The sequence below is a fragment of the Taudactylus pleione genome, unplaced genomic scaffold (genome assembly GCF_031769625.1).
Source record: "Taudactylus pleione unplaced genomic scaffold, aTauple2 ptg000008l, whole genome shotgun sequence".
NCBI lineage: Eukaryota > Metazoa > Chordata > Amphibia > Anura > Myobatrachidae > Taudactylus > Taudactylus pleione.
The window spans coordinates 4,091,732-4,114,966 of NW_028284411.1; the positions used below are offsets into that span (position 1 = coordinate 4,091,732).

The 23,235-nt window shown below is 46.5% G+C and overlaps 1 protein-coding gene across 1 annotated transcript in view; it reads left to right on the top strand.

Annotated features, from left to right (window-relative positions):
- The window catches only part of RBM20 (RNA binding motif protein 20), a 337,949-nt gene that overhangs the window by 287,879 nt on the left and 26,835 nt on the right, over positions 1 to 23,235 (top strand). The window contains exons 7-12 of the mRNA XM_088464803.1: positions 197 to 328; positions 9,486 to 9,565; positions 9,649 to 10,282; positions 11,409 to 11,501; positions 19,941 to 20,511; positions 22,535 to 22,633. Coding sequence (XP_088320929.1) covers positions 197 to 328; positions 9,486 to 9,565; positions 9,649 to 10,282; positions 11,409 to 11,501; positions 19,941 to 20,511; positions 22,535 to 22,633 — 1,609 coding nt within the window. The remainder of the gene's footprint in view (positions 1 to 196; positions 329 to 9,485; positions 9,566 to 9,648; positions 10,283 to 11,408; positions 11,502 to 19,940; positions 20,512 to 22,534; positions 22,634 to 23,235) is intronic.

A 23,235-nucleotide genomic window follows, 5' to 3' on the forward strand; every position in this document is an offset into this window, starting at 1 on the left:
TTTATGATAAAATCGGTAGCAGCGCCTCACCTTAGTACGGCAGATTATCTCACTGTTGAGCTAATATTTACATCAATGAAATAACAGTTTAATGAGCGATTCCTCATGTCTTATTGTGACTAGTAAGTATCTGCTGAGTGTGTAATTGCAGAACGCTGCCATCGCTGAATAAACTATAATCTGCATATTAATACAGGCATTTCTGGAAATGGCGTACACAGAGGCGGCAGAGGCGATGGTACAGTTCTACCAGGAGAAGCCAGCAATGATAAATGATGAAAAGTTACTGATCCGCATGTCAAAGAGATACAGAGAGCTGCAGCTGAAGGTAAGAGACGGTATACTGCCATGTTCCTGATAGGTTGTATGTACATAATATACTGTACAATACAGGAGGCTTGGCTGCGGAACTGGAGTTCATGCAATAGTTTGGGGTTGGGTATGGGATCCCGGGGTTAGAATCCCGACAGCTTTTTGTAAGCAACCTAACACTAACCCCTAACCCTACCTCCCCGGTGCGTAACCCTAACCTTCCCCCTAGTGCCTAAACCTAACCTCCCCGCACCCTAAATCTAACCCTACCCCCTTAAGGTGCGTACACTCTAAACAATGTACTCACGATGCGATATCGTGAGCGATTTCCATTGAACTCTCCCCGGTGCTCCACGACACGATGTGCAGCAACAGCGGCACGATGCGTCACAAGATCTATCGCGCACGAGCTAAAGATTTGCCGCTCTTAGATCGTGCAGGATAGCAGACAGATGCTTGCACGGATCAGGGAGATCCATGATGCATGCATCTGTCTGTAAAAATATCTGTGTCTCCATGCTTGCAGCATGGCTCTCCCTGATCCATTCCTGCAAGCATCGTATGCGGATCCGAACGACCTATCGTTCAGGCATAAACACTAAATGATATGCCGCTGGATCGTGTACGAGATTGGCAGATCTTGCCTGCAGTAGGCAAGATCTGATGATGCGATGGGACGCACATCGGCATCGTGTGTGGACATATTATGCACGACCTGTCGTTCCGATGCATCAGAATCGCCCAGATCGAGCATAATAGTATGTACGCACCTTTAGTGCCTAACCCCTAACCCTCCCCCTGACTCCGATACTTTCCTTCGGTTTGCTGGCAGTCGGGGTTCCAGAGCCTTGATCCCGACACTGACGGGATTCCGGCACCGGTATTTTGACGTCGGCATCCCGTACGCCGGAATGCCGACTACGTCCCGTTTCCTAGCTAAGTTTAACTGGACAATTTAGAGGTTTACATATATACATGTGCGGTCCTCTTCCCTAGGTAATTTTACTCCCTCCCTTTTCAGCATATGTAGGCATACCCATTCAGTGGTTTGCACACATATTCATGCATGTATATGAAATACATAGAGAAAAAGTGAGCTGGGAAAAGATACAAAATAAGGCCCTCATTCAGAGGCGCTCGCAAGAAGCGAGCGCTCGTTCTGAATGAGGGCGGCCACTTCATTTTTGAAGTGCTGCCTCCTGGTCGATAGGTAAGCTGTGGATTACCACCCACAGCTTAACGACCGACCAGGTTGATGGTCGCGATGGAGAACACCATCGCGACCATCAGGGCTTAAGACCAGACCCTAAGGTTGGGTCTAGGCACTCGTAAGCCCCATGGAGCTTCCCAGTGTGGTCAGTGTGGCCGCCCACAAAACGGTAGGCGTTCCTTAAGGAACGTCTCCGTTTTGCAAAACACCCCCCCGGCCCGCCTTCAGAACGGGGCGAGCTGTCGATCAACATCGACAGCTGCCCCTTTTGTAGAGAGCTCCGGAGCGAGAGAGTTTCTCTTTCGCTCTGGGGCTTGCGCAGGGCTATCTATCGACCCGGTTGCGAGCACATCGGTGCTTGCGACCAGGTCTGAATGAGACCCTAAGTCTCACCACTTACATACATGAAGGTTTAGGTGTTACTTACATGTTTTTATATTTGTCACCTTGCATTACACATAACGTGAAATAGAGAATAGCTACTAATGCATTAGAACTTATATTTGCATCATTGTATCTTTATGGTCCTCTAAGTACAAAGTAGGTTCAAAACGCTGCCTAAACAGGACTTAAGGGGAAATGAATTATCTCAGAGTTGAAGTCCTTAGTATGTAGGAAGCCTTACGTTCGACCAGTTAAGGTCTCGCTAAAGTCAGTAACACAGTATAGAGCATCTGGGTGACTGATCCCATAGACAGCTGACAGGTGTGGGGCCGGCTAGTAGGAGAAACGTGGTAGCTGCCCTAACTGAACTCTCCAGAAATAGAAGACAGCAATAGCATTGTATGCTCCCCTATGTCATTATAGTAACTGACATGAGTCTTCACCTCTCTCGTCTCGATTATCTTACCCTGCAGAAGTAGGGTTAAGAAGTGTTTACAACTCTGCAGGAGCTCTGCTAACACATTACATAACATTGTACTCGTGGTCAGGCCAGCGTAATATCGGATGGACCTCTATTATAGCTCTGTATATTTATAAGCCAATCGCAGCAGAGAGCTTGCTGGATGCCTCCTGTGGTGGAAAGAGACCACGGTAGCCGGATACCGGCCACTGTGTAAGATTACAGTTCTCCATCTACAGGCCCCCCGAGCACCTGCGAGGCTGGCGTACCAACATCCAGCGTGGAAATGATTAGTGTGGAATGTGTGAGGATTCACAAGAAACCAGTGAGGCCCCCAGTGGCTTCCACAGCTGGGCGTGCATAGAATGGTCCCTGCTAAATGGCTGTGATGTGTTACTATAATGTTATGGCTATCACTTGGTAAAGTATGCCTAGGAAACATTTCATCTGCAGAAAAGCTATGGTTTTAGGAAGAGGATTCATGGCTCTAAGTGGACCCCATTGTTGTTTGACGAGAGACATAGCTGTTTGTGGTAATATAGAACTATGGGCCTGATTCAGACCCACCCTGATTCAGACCCACTCGCGAGCGGCTGTCCGCTCGCAAGTGGGTCGATGTTCTGGACTGAGCATGCGCACGACGGAGGGACTTTCCTTCGCTCGTTGTGTCTGATCAAAGGGGGCATGCTGTCGATGTTGATTGACAGCACGCCCCCTTTGGTAGGCGTGCCGGGGGCGTGCCTCCCTGATGGGGGCGTTCCCACGGGAACGCCTCCCGTCAGAAGCCGGCCCACTGACATCACTAGTGATGTCAGTGGGAGTGATTTTGGCTCTGATAGAGCCAAAATCACTCCGGAGCTTGCGGTTGAAAACCTCAACCGCAGGCTCCGGCTCGCAGTTTCGATGGTCGCGATGGTCACGACCATCGCGGCCATCAAACTGCACGCTCGTATAGCCTGTGGGTGGTGACCCACAGCTATACGAGCGTCCAGGAGGACGCTCCATTTTCAGGGAGGCCGGCCCTCATTCAGAGCGTGCGCTCTGCTCAGAGCGTACGGCTCTGAATGAAGGCCAATGTTATACAATAACATTTATTTAAAAAAAATAATTTATTTGATAAATCTTTTTTTTTTAGGCATTTGTAATGTACTCATATACTAATGACCAGTTGGATTCAGTAAAGTCACAACACAACTAATGCTCCGTACACACTGTCCGATATTTTAAATGATAACGAAATCGTTCACAAATCGTCCAGTTTGTATGCAAGATATCATTAACGATGTGCGCTCCTGCTGATCGTTAACGATATCTTTATCTCCTGAACATGTAGACCAACTTGACGATATCGTCAGGTTGTGCATGTTCAGGGATGCTGCCTGTAACGTCACTGAACGATATCGTTCAGTTTATAGGCTCAATGTTGTTAACATTATGAGCCCGGCAAACACTTAACGATATCGGTCATGGAGCGAATCGTTGAGTGTGTATGCGTCTTTACACAGAAGATCACAATCTTTAGTCTTGCTTAAATTCAGTTCGTATTTTCCTGATTTCAGGATGACCCGACCACCTGCTAATCCTAAAACAGCTGGGCCATAAGCCCTCCCACCGGGCCCCCTCCTCTATAGACGGCAGTGCAAGTGAGTAAACTCTGACGGTTTGCCAGAATCTACTGCACATGTGCAGGTCTCCGGGAAAATGGCCACCGCACAATTTTTCTACTGCGCATGCTCAAAATGTTGGGAAAATAGCCGCAGCACCCTTTTCCTTCCCAGTGTTTGTGCAATGCTGCCGAAGCTGTACTCCGAAGATTTAAGTATTGAAGAGGATGGGTGTAGGGTACGCGGTGTGCGGTGTGGGTCCATGAACATGTCGACATCTGTGAATATAGATATTTTCCTCATCGACCATATGTCCATGCCGTCATTCTGACCGGTTACCTATAGCATTTATGTGCATCATACATATAGCACAAATCATACCAAAAGCACTAATACATTGAGTTGTGAACACAGTGATCTTATCCTACAATCATTCTCAACACTTTGGGCCTAATTCAGACCTGTTCGCTAGCAAGCGATCGCTTGGAGCGAGCAATGTTTTTCAATGTGCGCATGCGTACGCTTCACAATGCACGTGCGCAAACTAGTAAGAATGATGGGGAAACGCTCGCTCACCCAGCATAGACAGCCCAGCTGAGTGAGTGACAGGAGAGGCCGTTTGTGGGTGGTAACAGGGGCAGGACGCTAAAAACGGGGGAGTGGAGGTGCGAACGCAGGCGTGCCTGTGAATTTCGATGCCATTTTTGTGGCGTGCATAATTAACAGCCGGCGTCATAGGACACGTCACTTGCTAGAAATATACAATGAAGTCCTCGCATTGCTTGCGGCAGGGTATAATCAACCTTAAGCGCTGTGATCGCTTCCGATGGTGCTCGATGTACCAATGGTTTCATGCACTTCCTGGAGATGATGTACGCAAGTGGCCGTCTTAAGGCAGGCTGGTGGGCGTCTACAATCACAAAGTGATCGCTCGCCAAGACATAGTAGGCGTGCTTATGCCTTGCCCTGCGAGCGGCTGCCTTGACGTCACTTATCCGATTTCCAAACGCTGGGAGCGAGAGATCGCATCTAGCGAACGGGTCTGAATCAGGCCCTCTGTTCTTATCCTGAAATCATTCTCAGCTCAATTCAAGGGAATCCCAGGCTCACTATATATAATCTTTAATGTTAGCTGTACGTTGGTTTCCCAATCAACACTAAAGCAGATTGCCGGCACGTGTTATCCCTTCTGAAATTGCTTATTGTGACCGTGAGCTTGTGAACTGTAACAACTGTTCTGCCCGTTAGCATATATATATATATATATATATATATATATATTTTGTATATCTCTGTGTGTATATATATATATATATATATATATATATATATACTCCATGGTGCTTGCGCTACGCTTTTGCCATCTTTCCGGCCTTTTAAAGAGTTTGTGGCCTGTTCTCCAGCGCCTGATGATTTGCGAGGCTGCGGGATATACATCTGGTAAAAGTGCTGCATGTATGTGACATTTTCCTGTGCTGTACGTCACATAAACCACCCAGGTTGTCACATTTCTGTCTTGGAGAAACCTGATGAGCAATGTGTTTTACCCAAGGGCAGATATAGAGAATAGTAAATCACTGATGAGGTATTAATAGAGTGAACTTCACACCCTGAAGTCGTGCAATTTGGTATACATTAAATGTACATTAACCCCCCGATGGACAGCAGGGCTGAGCGAGGGGAAGCTGTTTTTAGCTCCTGTCTGTACTTGTGTTATACCAAATTTGCCAGGAGGAGCTGTGCATTCCCCGGCATTTAATCCTGGGACATGGGCTGGTCCGTGGCAGCTGCACAACCCTCTGCACTTTTCCTGACCTGGGGTACTGTGCGGAGCATGTGCCGCTGATACTGTAGCCGAGCATTGCAGTCACTATGTGGCTTCATGTCATCTGGGTTTGTAAAAGGCTTTTATCCTGACAATGAAAATAAACTCCCCATTACTGTACAATGGGCCTGATTCACTACGGATCGCTATTCTGCTTATACGCGCCCAACTGCATTGCTAATACCAGCGGTGATATGTAAATGTTTGCATTCGCATTGCGATCGCAGCCTGACATAAGGACACCCACTTCCCCTTACTCACATCCGTATACTAGGGCAACACAGCGAAACAATCGGGAACATCGAGTAACATCGGACGCATGCGCACAGTTAAGGAAGCCCAGACCTCACTCAGGAATTGCTGACTTCAGCGCACGCTATGAGACCTCAGGAGGCGTCAGGTAACGCAGTGGATAATTTAAGCACGACCATGCAATGAGGTTGAAACGCACTGACACGCCTGCGTTCGCCCGACCACCCGCCGTCACCACTCACAAATGGCACTTCCTGTCAGTGCTCTATGCTAACATATTTTCACAGCTGCGTTGCGTGCAATAACGCAGTTGCGATCGCATTAGCACCCATTGCTTGCCCAGGACCCGTTCTGCACTTTTGTAGAACGGGCCCTGCCATCTCGCACACTGGGCCTGATTCAGACCCGCTTGCGAGCACATAGCGCTCGCAAGCGGGTCAATGGTGGGGTACTGCGCGGCACGCGCATGTGCATGCCCCGGAGCGAGAGAGAAATTCTCTCGCTCCAGGACTCACTAAAAAAGTGGCGACTATTGATGTTGAAATAATGTGACCATTATTTATTCATTTATACACGGAGTGAGACTAGTATTAAATATAACTTGCTATTGGTCCCTGGGAGTTAATGACTGAACACACCAGATATCTGTGCTTCTATCATTTGTTTCAATAAAATTAGTTTCTTTCACTAACCACTTGGCTGATCTTTTCTACACATCGATTTCTCATATATTACATGAGTAAGAGATTAGATCTCCACTATATGGAATTAATTCTGACCAGAACTACAGCCCACAAAATTTTTATTAGGGTACACACATTGTTGGTGTAACTAATTTCTCCTACTATTTTTAAACAAATAATTTGTCATATCCAAACCTATCTCATAAACCCCTTGGGACTTTTTGGGAAGTCCCTTTTTCTCTTAGGCTTCAGGACATTACACCCACCCCTTTTAGAACAATAGTATATGTGCCTGGGTTACACCAGGAGAGAACAGTAGTATATGTGCCTGGGTTACACCAGGAGAGAACAGTAGTATATGTGCCTGGGTTACACCAGGAGAGAACAGTAGTATATGTGCCTGGGTTACACCAGGAGAGAACAGTAGTATATGTGCCTGGGTTACACCAGGAGAGAACAGTAGTATATGTGCCTGGGTTACACCAGGAGAGAACAGTAGTGTATGTGCCTGGGTTACACCAGGAGAGAACAGTAGTGTATGTGCCTGGGTTACACCTGGAGAGAACAGTAGTATATGTGCCTGGGTTACACCAGGAGAGAACAGTAGTATATGTGCCTGGGTTACACCAGGAGAGAACAGTAGTATATGTGCCTGGGTTACACCAGGAGAGAACAGTAGTATATGTGCCTGGGTTACACCAGGAGAGTACAGTAGTATATGTGCCTGGGTTACACCAGGAGAGAACAGTAGTATATGTGCCTGGGTTACACCAGGAGAGAACAGTAGTATATGTGCCTGGGTTACACCAGGAGAGAACAGTAGTGTATGTGCCTGGGTTACACCTGGAGAGAACAGTAGTACATGTGCCTGGGTTACACCAGGAGAGAACAGTAGTACATGTGCCTGGGTTACGCCAGGAGAGAACAGTAGTATATGTGCCTGGGTTACACCTGGAGAGAACAGTAGTACATGTGCCTGGGTTACACCAGGAGAGAACAGTAGTATATGTGCCTGGGTTACACCAGGAGAGAACAGTAGTATATGTGCCTGGGTTACACCAGGAGAGAACAGTAGTATATGTACCTGGGTTACACCAGGAGAGAACATTAGCATATGTGCCTGGGTTACACCAGGAGAGAACAGTAGCATATGTACCTGGGTTACACCAGGAGAGAACAGTAGTGTATGTGCCTGGGTTACACCAGGAGAGAACAGTAGTATATGTGCCTGGGTTACACCAGGAGAGAACAGTAGTATATGTGCCTGGGTTACACCAGGAGAGAACAGTAGTATATGTGCCTGGGTTACACCAGGAGAGAACAGTAGTATATGTGCCTGGGTTACACCAGGAGAGAACAGTAGTATATGTGCCTGGGTTACACCAGGAGATAACAGTAGTATATGTGCCTGGGTTACACCAGGAGAGAACAGTAGTATATGTGCCTGGGTTACACCAGGAGAGAACAGTAGTATATGTGCCTGGGTTACACCAGGAGAGAACAGTAGTATATGTGCCTGGGTTACACCAGGAGAGAACAGTAGTATATGTGCCTGGGTTACACCAGGAGATAACAGTAGTATATGTGCCTGGGTTACACCAGGAGAGAACAGTAGTATATGTGCCTGGGTTACACCAGGAGATAACAGTAGTATATGTGCCTGGGTTACACCAGGAGAGAACAGTAGTATATGTGCCTGGGTTACACCAGGAGAGAACAGTAGTATATGTGCCTGGGTTACACCAGGAGAGAACAGTAGTATATGTGCCTGGGTTACACCAGGAGAGAACATTAGCATATGTGTCTGTGTTACACCAGGAGAGAACAGTAGTATATGTACCTGGGTTACACCAGGAGAGAACAGTAGTATATGTGCCTGGGTTACACCAGGAGAGAACAGTAGTATATGTGCCTGGGTTACACCTGGAGAGAACAGTAGTATATGTGCCTGGGTTACACCAGGAGAGAACAGTAGTATATGTGCCTGGGTTACACCAGGAGAGAACAGTAGTATATGTGCCTGGGTTACACCAGGAGAGAACATTAGTATATGTGCCTGGGTTACACCAGGAGAGAACAGTAGTATATGTGCCTGGGTTACACCAGGAGAGAACATTAGTATATGTGCCTGGGTTACACCAGGAGAGAACAGTAGTATATGTGCCTGGATTACACCAGGAGAGAACAGTAGTATATGTGCCTGGGTTACACCAGGAGAGAACATTAGTATATGTGCCTGGGTTACACCAGGAGAGAACATTAGTATATGTGCCTGGGTTACACCAGGAGAGAGCAGTAGTGTATGTGCCTGGGTTACACCAGGAAAGAACAGTAGTATATGCGCCTGGGTTACACCAGATGAGAACAGTAGTATATGTGCCTGGGTTACACCAGGATCGAACAGTAGTATATGTGCCTGGGTTACACCAGGATCGAACAGTAGTATATGTGCCTGGGTTACACCAGGAGAGAACAGTGGTATATGTGCCTGGGTTACACCAGGAGAGAATAGTTGTATATGTACCTGGGTTACACCTGGAGAGAACAGTAGTATATGTATAGGTGCAACAGACAGAGGGGACGGAACTGTACGTCGGCAGAGCAGTGAGGGGGATGGGGTCAGGAGGGGGGGTCCATGATGACCTGGAATATGCTGGGTTCCTTCACTAGTTTACTAGTAATTCCATATTAAATTGGTTTTATTTCTGCCCACATCACGTCTATATTCTTATTGAATGGCGCTTTCCCTTTGTAGAAACCAGGGAAGACTGTTGACGCCATCATCTATGACTTACACTCACAGAGGGAAAGAGACCTGTTTCGTGATACAGACAGGTGAGACGGGTTTAGAATAAATTGGGGACTATAGGGGTTTCTCTTTCTGTACCTGTTGGTGAGACGTGTGTTTCTGTTTGCAGGTATCGGAACGAAAGGACAAGGTCACGCAGCCCCGTCAGCCGATCTTTGTCTCCAAGGTCACACACTCCCAGCTTCACATCATGTAGCTCCACTCACAGTCCCTTAGGGGCATCTAGAGCAGAATGGGGGAATGGGAGAGAGTCCTGGGATCAAGCAGCATACGGCAGGTGGGAGGATGACCGAGAAAAGGGAGCATGGAGAGACAATGGAGAAGAGAATCGGGACAGGACAGACCACTGGGTACATGATCGAAGGCATTACTCCAGACAGACTGACAAGCAAGCGCTTGATGAACGAATTGATGGGTCTAGAGGACACAGGGAAAAACAAAGCAATCCTCACACATCATCCAGGTATAAGGGGAAAAAGGGGGAGAACAATAGGAAAGAGTCCAGCACAAAATCGGAGACCAAATCCCCCGATACAGCTGGACAGACAAAGAGGAAGGAAGAGAGCAAGTTGCGAGCAGCCAAGGATAGCCACATGGAAGACACAGGCGGGAAAGACACGTCAGAGACTAAACCGAGCAAAGAGAATAGCGAGGCTGAGGAGAGCGCACAGCACAATGACGACAAGAAAAATAAAGCGCCTGAAACGATTGAGGACGTTAAAGAAGATAAAGATGGTGAACAGGTAACTCGCACATCCAAGAGGAAATTGTCATAATATTAGTGAAATAAATTATCGCTGTTCTTGAACAGTTGGAAACTAGGGTGTATTTTAAACAGGCCAAAAGAGATCATATATTAAGGGGCGGATTCTTCAATTTGCTACAGGATCCTCGCCCTGCCCTCGCGGGTTAACATTACCCCCATTTTGCCGGATATTTTCATGATGCACGCTCCGGATTCCCTTGCAATTCAAACAGAAATGGCATTGCGCCAATGTCGCACACGCTATCTCTGCAGCGTGCGACCGATGTAAATGGTGAGAGAGTGGGGAAATCATTCACAACCCCCAAAAAGTGGCACATAAGATAGCAGGACAGTGTAGGAGGCTGTTAGTGGCCATCAGGAGAGTGTTGAGGCAGTTATATGGGGTCACAGGGTTGATTTTTGCAACTTTTTAAAGTTATGGAGATATGATGGCCAGCAAGTCCATTACAGTAACTATAGTATTTTGGGGGATAAATCTAACCACCCAGCCCCGATAGATCTAACCACCCAGCCCCGATAGGTCTAACCACCCAGCCCCGATAGGTCTAACCTCCCAGCCCCGATAGGTCTAACCTCCCAGCCCCGATAAGTCTAACCTCCCAACCTCGATAGGTCTAACCTCCCAGCCCCGATAGGTCTAACCTCCCAGTCCCGATAGGTCTAACCTCCCATTCTTGATAAATCTAACCACCCAGCCCCGATAGGTCTAACCTACCAGCCCCAATAGGTCTAACCTCCCAGCCCCGATAGGTCTAACCTCCCAACCTCGATAGGTCTAACCTCCCAGCCCCGATAGGTCTAACCTCCCAGCCCCAATAGGTCTAACCACCCAGCCCTGATAGATCTAACCTTCCAGTCCTGATAGATGTAACCTCCCAGTCCCTGATAAATCTAACCTCCCAGCCATGATAAATAAAATGAAGACATAGTATCCTTTATATAAAGGCAGCTTCTGGTGTAGTGCTGAATTAGTCTGTGAGAATGTATAAATGGAAGTACACCTTTTCTCCCTGGTATTCCAGCAAAAAGCAAGTTTGTTTGTATGTGCACTGTGGACATTGTCTTTCTGACCCACTGATTTCTTGTGATTATGTTTCCGTCAGACTGGAAATAGAGGAGGAACGACTAACCATATCTCTGTGCCAGGCAGAGCTGAGGTGGAAGAGCCAGATATTGAGCCTGCAATTAGACAGAAAGTAAGTGAAAGAAGATTCGGAGATCTGGTTTTCCCAGTCTCCATCATTGTATTGCTTCGGCGTAAGGCCGGAAACGCACGCAAAGGCTGCTACAGGCATGAGAGGTATAGATGGACCTGAGCGATACTTACCACACCCTTCTCCTGCTCCATGGTCCCACTATATCATTTATTACTAATTCTTTTAAAGATTACATTTTGGACGGAACCCTACTTCCACCCTGTCATGGTTGTTCCTGGGAGAACATGGGTATGTCTCCATGACAATATCATACAAAGGGGATAATTAACCCTTTCTTGATGGCCAAACAAAGACTCTATCACACCACGGACGAAACAACAGACACATAATAAACATTAAGCAGTGCCCTATGATCCCTTCATTTAATCCCGCAAGCCTTTAGCAGAGCTACTAACATGCCCTTTAATCTAATAATAAATCAACAATTTGCCGTGTTAAATCACCAGTCATTAAGAGATGGTATTGCATGAACTTAAGCATTTAGAGCCTAAAAAAAGAACTGTACCCATTGATGAAAATGATCCGTTGACTTGTGTCCTGGCCTATGTTATTTCATCTGTAGCAGTCGAATTTGATATATAGTTGACACTGGTTTGCATAGCTGTTGTGTAAGGAATTGCCCTGCATTGACCTTGCTTGTTGCTTTGCTTTACACTGGTTTTTTTTTTACATGTTTGCTGCATATATAAATTACATTGCGTGACTTCACTTGGCAGTATTAACCGAAAGGCACATGTGACTGAGAAATATGTCAGACAGCGCTCACATATTGCACCGTCTGACTGTCTAGCTATAACTATATATGTCCCCTTGCAGCAGAATTGCGGTCATTGACATTGCAGTATATTTCATTTATTCTGGTAGCGAACGGTAAATGATATATTTGTGGCTAAAGAATATTTGTGTCTGAGAAAAATGTCCTGGGAATACCTCCAGCTCTCTCTCTCTCTCACTTTCTAATCATGAGCTGGGGGTCAGATGTATCAATATCTGTGTGGGCAGACAAACTGGTCTGGTAAGCACGGACGGTAGCTACTATAGCAGGACTGAAATCCAGATTATTAGACAGCCGCGTCTGACAATACTGCCACACATTTAACCGTAGGAGATTCTTATTTCTCAAGGCTAGTTTACATGGGGACTTGCCAATGAGACTTTAAAGGTAAACTATGCTTAAACAGATATTTTTACCATAAGACCATGGGGTAAATTTACTAAGATTCGAGTTTGGGTGAGATTGCAATTTCACGTGAGTTTAGGCATGTTTTTCAACTCGCAAATGTGCTAAAGATAAACTGGAGTGAGCTTGGAAGTGAGTTCTCTCTTTTCACTGTTAAAACTCGTGTGAGATAGCAAACTTGAGAAAACTCACCATCGGCCAAATAGGAAGTATGAAAAAGATGAAACTCGGGAATTTACTAAGATTCGAGTTTACAATCTCGGGTGAGATTGTAGCAAACTCACTGATAAATTGAAGTTTCAAATAGACCACCTCCTGAGCTGCGAGTTTGCCAGACACAATCAGTGTGATTTGTGTCTGTTTCTGTCTGTGTACCTAATGTAAAGGCTTTTTTTATTTAAAAAAATGACGTAGGATCCCCCCCCCCAAAAGCCATAACTAGCCCCGGACTTGTCAGCCAGTCCTGGTTCCAAAACTTACGGAGAACAAAACGAGTAGGGTTCCACCGTAATTTAGGAACCAGCACCAGGCTGCAGGGCCAGTCCTGGATTTAAATATAAGGAGAAATAATTGTGTAGGGGTCCCCCTATATTTAAAACCAGCACCGGACCCAAACCGACCGGGGTGTAATGCCACAGCCAGGAGACCCTATTACCGGGTCTCCAGGGCCAAAGCATTCTCACCCCAAGCCGGTCAGGCAAAGCCGGGGATTTCAGGGGAGGTGGGACCCCCACAAGAAGGCCTGGAGAAAAAAAAAAAAACGCCCACAGACCCTGCGAGCTGCCTGCGGCAGCGAGCGGGTCTGAATCAGGGCCCAAGCCTGGGGTTTCAGGAGAGGGGGGACCCCTATTTTCAGGGGTCCCCAACTTCCCTGAGATCCCCGGCTTGATGCTATCCTACATAGCTGGACCCACCCTGAGATTCATCCAACTTGGGAAGCTGCACAAAGTTTTTTGGGGTGCTTTTTGCACCTGTTTTTTTTATCAGCCCCAAAGTGTTTGAGAGCTCTTTATTCATGCTATGTAAAAGTGTTTTTTTTTCCCCCTTCAAAATAATTGGAAAGATAATGTGTGATTTCAGAGTAGTTTATCTGCACTGTTCACCATATACCTGTAATAAAGTACATAAACCTTCAGAAGAATGAACTTTAGCTAGACTTTTATTGCCTGGCTTACACCAGGAGATATGACTTGACAGTGCTAGTAATAAACGGTAAAGTTATGCTGGGTACACCCGGGACGATTTGTTCGCTGAACGATCTCCCTTGAAATTTCTGGTGTGCTGGATGAACGATATTGTTCATCCACACACCAAAGATATCACCAACGATGAACGACCAACGATCGCAAACCCCTATGGAAAATGCACGATATCGTCCAGATTGGCCTGCATGCGTGCCCGTTGGACAATATCGTTATCGTCCATCGGGAGCGCACATCTGTGGTCGTTCATTGCATACACACGGAACGATATATCGTTGAACGATCAAGTTATCATTCATATTGTAACGATATATCATTCCGGGTGTATGCACCCTTACAGTACACAATATAGTACATTAATGATGTATCATACATAAGTCAATCAATTGGCCCGTACACACGGTACGATAACCTGTCAGATTTGAACGATAACAATAGCATACCTATCGTTATCGTTAAAATCTGACAGGTTCTGACCTCTGCTAATGACTATACGATGGACGATGCGCGTCCACGTATGGTCGTTGACAACGAACTACCGTTGTCTGTGCAAGCAGGCAGAACTGGTCGATATCGACCAGGTTAGCCTGTTTACTATAGGGATCGCGGGTTGTTATAGTAGTGGGAGGTTTGCTGCATGTGCTGGATGCTCGATCCAGCACATGCAGGACGATCAGATAACGATCGTTATCTGATCGTCCCCGTCGTACCGTGTGTACGCACCATATCTCAGTGGTTCTCAAACCCCAGAGAGCTTTCGGCTCAAACAGAGCCGAAAACTCTCCCACTGACATCACTTGTGATGTCAGTGGGGCCGCCCCCAAACGGTAGGCGTTCCCATAGGAACTCCTCCGTCTGGGCAGCCATCCCCCCGGCCCGCCCACCAAAGGGGGCGGGCTGTCACTCAATATCGACAGCACGCCCCCTTTGGTGCGAGACCCGGAGCGACGGATTGCCCGTCGCGATCCGGGTCTCGCGCATGTGCTCTGGGCCACCATCGCAACCGGGTCTGAATCAGAGCTCGCAACCGGGTCTGAATCAGGCCCTCTATCCTCAGGACCCCACACAGTTCATGTTTTCCAGGTCACCCAGCAGGTGCACAGGTGTAGTCATTACTCACTGACACATTTTAAAAGTTTCACAGGTGGAGCAAATTATTCCACTTGTGATTCTGTGAGGAGACCTGGAAAACATGGACTGTTTGGGGTCCTGAGTTTGAGAGCCTGTGTTCTATCTGGTTCTAAAGACTCTTATTAAGAAATACTAAAGTCACATTTGCCATGCAAAAAACAACTAAATACAGCTGCAAATACATAATTAAGGCCCTCATTCAGAGCCGTACGCTCTGAGCAGAGCGCACGCTCTGAATGAGGGCCGGGCTCCATTTTCATGGAGCGTCCTCCTGGACGCTCGTATAGCTGTGGGTCACCACCCACAGGCTATACGAGCGTGCTTTGTGATGGCCGCGATGGTCGAGACCATCGCGACCATCGAAATTGCGAGCCGGAGCCTGCGGTTGAGGTTTTCAACCGCAAGCTCCGGAGTGATTTTGGCTCTATCAGAGCCAAAATCACTCCCACTGACATCACTAGTGATGTCAGTGGGCCGGCTTCTGATGGGAGGCGTTCCCGTGGGAACGCCCCCGTCAGGGAGGCACGCCCCCGGCACGCCCACCAAAGGGGGCGTGCTGTCAATCAACATTGACAGCACGCCCCCTTTGATCGGACACAACGAGCGAAGGACTTTCCTTCGCTCGTCGCGTCTGGCGCATGCGCACGACGGAGCTCCCTCCGTCGTGCGCATGCTCAGTGCATAACATCGACCCACTTGCGAGCGGACAGCCGCTCGCGAGTGGATCTGAATCAGGCCCTAAGTTCAGTAAATAAAAACATCCTCCTCTTTCAAAAAATCAAATGGGCATTTGCTTTCTCACCAAAGGCGTTAAACAAATAGTCAAATAAATAAAATAAATAGACCACAGCAGCTACACAAGTAATAGTATGGGCAGCATGGTTGGGGTAGTGGTGAGCATTACAGTCTGACAGCACTGAGGTCATCAGTTAAATCCCTGACCATGACATATCTGTATTAAGGCCCTCATTCAGAGCCGTTCGCTAGCGGCAGTACGCTCGTTCCGAGCGATGTTCGCACATCTGCGCATGCGTACGGTTTTTAGTACGCATGCGCGAACCAGTCAGTGCGGCCGAAAATCGTTTGTACGCTATATAGCGAGTGCCTGCTATTTTGAGTGACAGAATGAGGCGTATGTGGGTGGTAACAGGGGAAGGTGCTTGAAAACGGGGGAGTGGAATTCGAACGCAGGCGTGCTTAAAGGTCAAAACGGGCGTTTTAAGGGAGTGCATAATTAATACAGTAGCGTCATTGACCACGTCACTTTGTTTTTTTTAACTCAGAACTGCTCGCAAAATAGCGGTTGAAAACACCAACCACAAGAATAGCGAGCAGTTCATACTCTGTACGATGTACTCGATTAATCTAATAAATAGCGGACATGACGTATGGTGCGTGCGGCCAGGGGGCGTTTTTATCAAATAAATGAGCGTATGTTTTGCTCGCTCGTTCAGACTTAGAGGTGTGAACAGACTGCAATGTGCGAATGGATCATTTGAATAGCCACCCCTTGTTTTTGAACGAACGACCGCAAATAGCGAACGGCTCTGAATCAGGCCCTAAGTTTGTATGTTCTCCCTGTGTTTGCATGGATTTTCAACGGGTGCCCCAGTTTCCTCCCACAATTCAAAAACATCCTGGCAGGTTAAATGGATGATGATGTGTGTCTATGTGGTAGGGAATATGGATTGTAAGCTCCATCGGGCAGGGACCGATGTGAATGACGGAAATACTCTCTATAAAGCGCTGTGGATTTTATGTGTGGGTAAATATCCGTGTAAGAGACCAAGGGCCTGATTCAGAGCTGAACGCTCTGACCAGAGCGCTCGCTCTGAATCAGGGCCGTCCCAGCTAAATTTGGAGTGGCCTCCAGGCCGCTCGCATAACTGTGGGTGACCACCCACAGCTTATGCGAGCGGCCAAAAAGACCATCGGGCTTGCGACGAGACCCTGCGGTAGGGTCTCGCTTCCGCAAGCCCAGGAGTGATTTTGGCTCTATCAGAGCCAAAATCACTCCCACTGACATCACTAGTGATGTCAGTGGGGCCGGACTCAGACGGTAGGCGTTCCCATGGGAACGCCTCCGTCTGGCAGTCACGCCCCCGGCATGCCCACCAAAGGGGGCGTGCTGTCAATCAACATCGACAGCAGGCCCCCTTTGGTGCGAGACCCGGAGCGACGGAGAGCCCGTCGCTATTCGGGTCTCGCGCATGCGCACGACGGAGCTCCCTCTGTCGTGCGCATGCGCAGTGGGGCAACATCGACCCGTTTGCGAGCGTCCTTTGCTCGCGAACGGGTCTGAATGACCCACCAAGTTTGCAATAGTCCAAAGACATCTGTATTGGGGACTTTTTGGTGCCAATCTGTGCACTGTACAAGACACCTTTAGTATCACTGCTGTACACCATGTGCACTTTCTCCTTGTGCCAACAATGTGTTGGATGGTGTAACATGATGTTAGTGTCAGTCTCCATGCTCCAGCTACACACCTCATTAATAGACAAATACAGAGGTCTTTTATTTTTAAAACAGACATCAAAACGCTGGATGCCTTAGGACGCATATCCACTACACGATATAAATGGACGATTGAAGGATTACCACATCGCTATCGTTCATTAATCGTGCAGTGAATATGCCGCCAGTGACCAGCGATGCGCGCTACCGTTGTTGGCACCTGTCATCACCTGAACATACTGCCCAACCTGCCGGTATCGACACGTTGTGCATGTTCGGGGACGAGGGAGGGTGCCTGCACTGAACGGCACATCGTGGGCACAATAACCACGGCACAGTATGATGTCGTAATCGTACAGTCGTTCATTAGTCACGTAGTGGATACGCAGCTTTAGAATTACCATCGGGATTAATTGACAAAATGGTACCAGCAAAAATGTCCCTGCCGTATAGTGCAAACAAACCTCACAGCGTTTTCCTGCTATAGGTGGCTATTTTTATTTACCTATCTGTGGGCTCTATTTATTAACATTATTTTTACTAAAATAAAGTGAAAAAGGGTGTTTTCACACCCTTTTCACATTATTTTAGTTTCACCTGTAGTTATTACAGGGCAATTGGAGCAGAATTAGTAAAATTCTACTCCAACCCCTAGGTATCACTTATTTTTAGTAAAGCAGATCGCATTTCCCATAATTGTAATGGGAAATGTGATCCGACCAAAGTTACTAAAAATAAATTGTAAAAAAATACTGGGGGAAGCCCTGTGATAATAACGCCACCTGGAGGTGGCGTTATCCAGGGTCTCCCCTGGTTACCGGGCTCCCACTCTGCTCTAACGGGGAGAGCAGAGGCGGGAGCCGGTACCAGTAATCAGCTGTGTGGTCTAAGCAGACCGCAAGCTGATTACTATAAAAAAAAGAAAAAAAAAATTGAAACCTTTTTTTTTACTTACCTGAATCCAGGGACCGGTGATCGGGCCTCCGGTGATGGCTCCCCTCCGGTCAGCTGGTCTCCCACAGTGCACTGCTGCCCGGTCATCAGGTGATCGGGCCCCAGTGCAGTATGAAGATCACCTGATCGGGAAGCCCGGAGAAGATCACCGGAGGCCAGGAGGCTGCAGGTAAGTGCAATGAAGGGAGGGGGGGGGGTCGCGGGGGTCCGCGATCGCGGGGGGCGGGGCTTAGCGTCGGGGGGGGTAGCAGCGATGGTGGGTCGGCGCATGCGCGGGCTCTTAGTCGCGGGATTTTTTCCGAAAATACCGCGACTAGAGTGCGGATGGGATCCGCAGGGACAGAGCTTTATCGCAAGCTCTGTCCCTGCAAGGGATTTATAGTAAATCCCTGTGATATTGCCTCAATTCGCAATGCGAATTCACTCGGTAATATCACACTACAATCCGCATTCAATATGCGGATTGTACTAAATAGAGCCCTATGTGGCATTCTTTTAGTTGTGTTTTCATACAGCACAAAAATACTGAATAACGAGTTAAACGCCAATGACACCACTTGTCATAGATAGATATGAGATAGATAGATAGTTATGAGATAGATAGACAGACAGATAGATATGAGATAGATAGATAGATAGATAGATAGATAGATAGATAGATAGATAGATAGATATGAGTGGGATAGATAGATAGATAGATAGATAGATAGATAGATAGATGTTAGATAGATAGATAGATAGATAGATAGATAGATATGAGTGGGATAGATAGACAGGTAGATAGATACTGTAGACAGAGGCACTTTAAAAGAGGAAGGGGCTCGTGTGCAGGCTCCGATCGGGCCCCTTCCTCTCCGGCGCCACAGTAGACTTTGGTATTGTGCCAGAGTCTACTGCGCATGTGCAGGTCTCCGGAAACATGGCGTCCCCGTCGTGTTCCCGGGACATATCTACTGCGCATGCGCGAATCACTGGGCAAATGGCCACGGTAGGGGGAGCTGGGGAAGCCTGATTGTATTTAAAACACACATTACTCAGGTGCCATGCAGGGGACTTGAACTCACCACCTCATACACCACAGTCACACACAATTTCACTAACTACAAGTGTCTTTGTGATATTGGATTTGAGAACTGTTCACTCCCGTCATTAGTGAGTCATATCAAAGACACATTGCGTAAATGTTGACTATTGCCTGGCGTTCTCAGGATTTGTTTGTACATCTGACTACACCGACACAGATTGCGGAGGAGCTTTGACATTATTTATTAGCATATGTACTAATGATGCTACCAATGTGCTGTAAACAGAAGTACATGGCTTGTCTTTTATTTACGAGTTCTTAGCTGACTGGTACTTACAGGTCATCAGTATTGGGGCACGTTAGGGTCTGGTATACTCTATGTAAAAAATCCAAAGCTTTATTAACACCCCTGTTTTTTTATACTATATTTACCAATCGGAGTACAATAACGTGGTTTTTCACCTTCACAGGAGCAGGACTGGGAGAGCGGAAGTGAGCTGGAAGGCGACAGTTGGTACCCAGCAAACATGGAGGAACTTGTTACTGTGGATGAGGTGGGAGAAGAAGATCTAATTGTAGAACCAGACATTACTGAGCTAGAAGAAATTGTTCCGGTGGTAGCAAAGGACAACGAGAACTGCATTCAGATGTGTGCACATGGGATAAACGCCGTAGACTTACTAAGCCGATATAGTCAGAGATCCAGGAGTGAGTGTTCCTCGGTAGCGATGAGCTGCGCGTCGCTCAGAGAGAGTGCAAGCCCTGGGAGCAGCTGCTGCGACCCAGTTGCCAACGTGCCCCATGTAAATGCGGATTCCGTGGAGAAGGGCGATCAACTGGAAAGAAGTGCCGAAAGCCCTAATAGGCTCCGAGGGAAGGAAAATGCCAGAGAGAGTGTGGGCGACATCACGGACCTGGAGAAGACTGCCGCAGAGCTGCACAAGAGCACGGACTCGCCGCCAGACCGGAATGTGATAATGATGGAGGTGCACGTAAAAGAGGATAGGCGTAATAAAAGGGAGCGAGAGATCTCCATTTCTGGTACGTTACACCACAATGTATCCCATTTAGAAGGGTTTTATATGGTATTTACAATGTGACGAAGTCTTTGTGACAAATATCTTGATTTTAAATGAATGAAGCCCATGGTCATATTTGTATAGTGACTGCATTTCCCCTCCAGGTAAATGACAGATATTGTTTTAAATCATTTACGTTCTATGTTTAGCTCATATCATGGGAATTATGTGTGTAATGCTCTTCTGGGCATGTAAACACGAGTCCTCTGTATTAGGCACATGTGATGACCATGCACTGAGGTTCTCATCATTGATGGACTGAAGACAGCAGCTGTGTCCCAGTATTATTCCTCTCTCTCTGAGATCCTCCCCGTTAATCCAGTCCAGCTATCTGATTGCTGGTATATATTTTACCTCTATTAGGGTGCATTTGAATAGCTATTCTCTGTTGGGATCACTTTAGGACAGTGGTTTTCAACTTGAGTCCTCAAACGGGTGTGGTATAAAAGATAGAACGTTAAAAGGTTGATAAAGTCTAGATAGACGTAGTATGGGGGAGAAGAAGAAAACTCTCTTGTTGGGGGCACTCGAATGTAAAGGTTATAATAAGAATAATATATAAAAAATAACTTTTATTAGATATATTTTAAAATACCAAAAACAAGTCTGAGCCTGTTACTTATTGGCATTACTGTTGGAATAACAGCTATAAATTATCACAAGCAGAACACGAACATACATAGAACATAAGACAACATATAATACAATACTTATCACAATTGTGTGAAGCTAAGTGAAATATTACAAATAGGTCTATAATTCTCTGTCTCATACAATATTGAGACCTATATAAAACATTTACTAGTTCAATGACCTCATAATGTCGTCATAGCACAATGGCTAATCAGAATTACGGCAGAAGCATACAAGGAAATCTTCTAGAAAAGAATGTGATAATAACCATACAATATTAATATTGTATGAGACAGAGAATTATAGACCTATTTGTAATATTTCACTTAGCTTCACATAATTGTGATAAGTATTGTATTATATGTTGTCTTATGTTCTATGTATGTTCGTGTTCTGCTTGTGATAATTTATAGCTGTTATTCCAACAGTAATGCCAATAAGTAACAGGCTCAGACTTGTTTTTGGTATTTTAAAATATATCTAATAAAAGTTATTTTTTATATATTATTCTTATTATAACCTTTACATTCAAGTGCCCCCAACAAGAGAGTTTTCTTCTTCTCCCCCATACTACGTTTATCTATACTCTCATGGGGAGCACCTCCACACTTTACAATATTTTTGCTTGACACCTATACTAGGGTTTGATATTTATAATTGTGGATTTTCATTATTCTTTTGACTAATTATATCCAATATATTATATCCTGTGCTCAAACTATATCCCCCTATTCCCCCCTTCCCTTGTCATTTATATGTAAAGTCTAGATAGACACCAGGTGTTACACAGACAATAGGATAATTACTGACTCAGCAAAGTACTTCAACTCACTTGTGTGTGATTAAAGACATACAGAAAACATGACCTGTAGGGGGTACTTGAGTACTGGACTGACAACCACTGCCTTAGGACATCCAGGACCATAGATAATGATCCTGGTGGGCTGGGTAATAAATAAACAGGGGGGAGATGCTTATATAGACTTATGCCCCTTTTACACCAGAGTTAAAACCCGAGGTATTGCAGGGATAACCCGGGTAGCTCCTTGGTGTAAAAGGGGACAGGGTTGGATTTCCAGGTCGAGTGACCCGGCCATCCAACCCAGGTATCTTGCAGGGTTTAACAAGGGAATAACCCGTGAAACCCTGAAGTGTAAACGCCGCTATCCAGGTCACGATGATTTGGATCGCGCCGCATCCCGGCGGTTTCAGTGGCGCTTGGAGATAACGTCATCTCCAAAATGTCCACTTCCACGCCGGAAGAGCTGGACAACGTTCAGACCCAGAATTTAGGTATAAAAGCTGTACAACTGTACCTGATGTCTGATTTAAAAAAACTTCTCTGTCATCAGAAGTGAAACCTGAAGTGCCTGAATTAGAACCAAAGGACATACATTTGTCACCTTCATGGGAGCATGATGATGTATTTACTGAGCTAAGCATCCCTCTCGGTGAGTATGGAACCTCGTTATGTTATATGCTAAATAAGGAATTAATGCAGTGTTCTCCCCAGGCTGTTTTTTGTGGGTGCACCATCCGGCACTTTGGAAGCCTTCAAGTGGGCGCAGTATCTGGGAGCTGTATAAAAGGGCCAGATCCTACAGACTTTGCAGCTTTTTCATAATCAGACGACTGGGCCTCTAATAAGAAGAGGAGAATTAATATATAAAATGTTATTTCAAATCATTATGAGGTCAGGGTTTAAAACATTTTATTATTGCGATGGCCCCACTGGGCTACTTCTTGATGCCACCTGGCTGGAAAAATTTTCTGGGGAGAACACTGTAATGTATATAAGAAGTGAGTGCACTGTGATTGAGCCATTCCACAATACTTCAGTATGTTTCTAGCGGACTCTGCACTAAAGCTGGGTACGCACCAGGCAGATCTCTCTGCCGAGCCGCCATGGCAGATCAGCTGATGAGGTAAAGATAGGCCCAGCTACATACTTGCCTGTAGCGCAGCGAGTTGCGCCATGTGTGGGGCGAGATGGACTCCCACGATCAGAGACGCACATTTGCGTCTCCATGGGAATGAATGAGAGACGCACTCC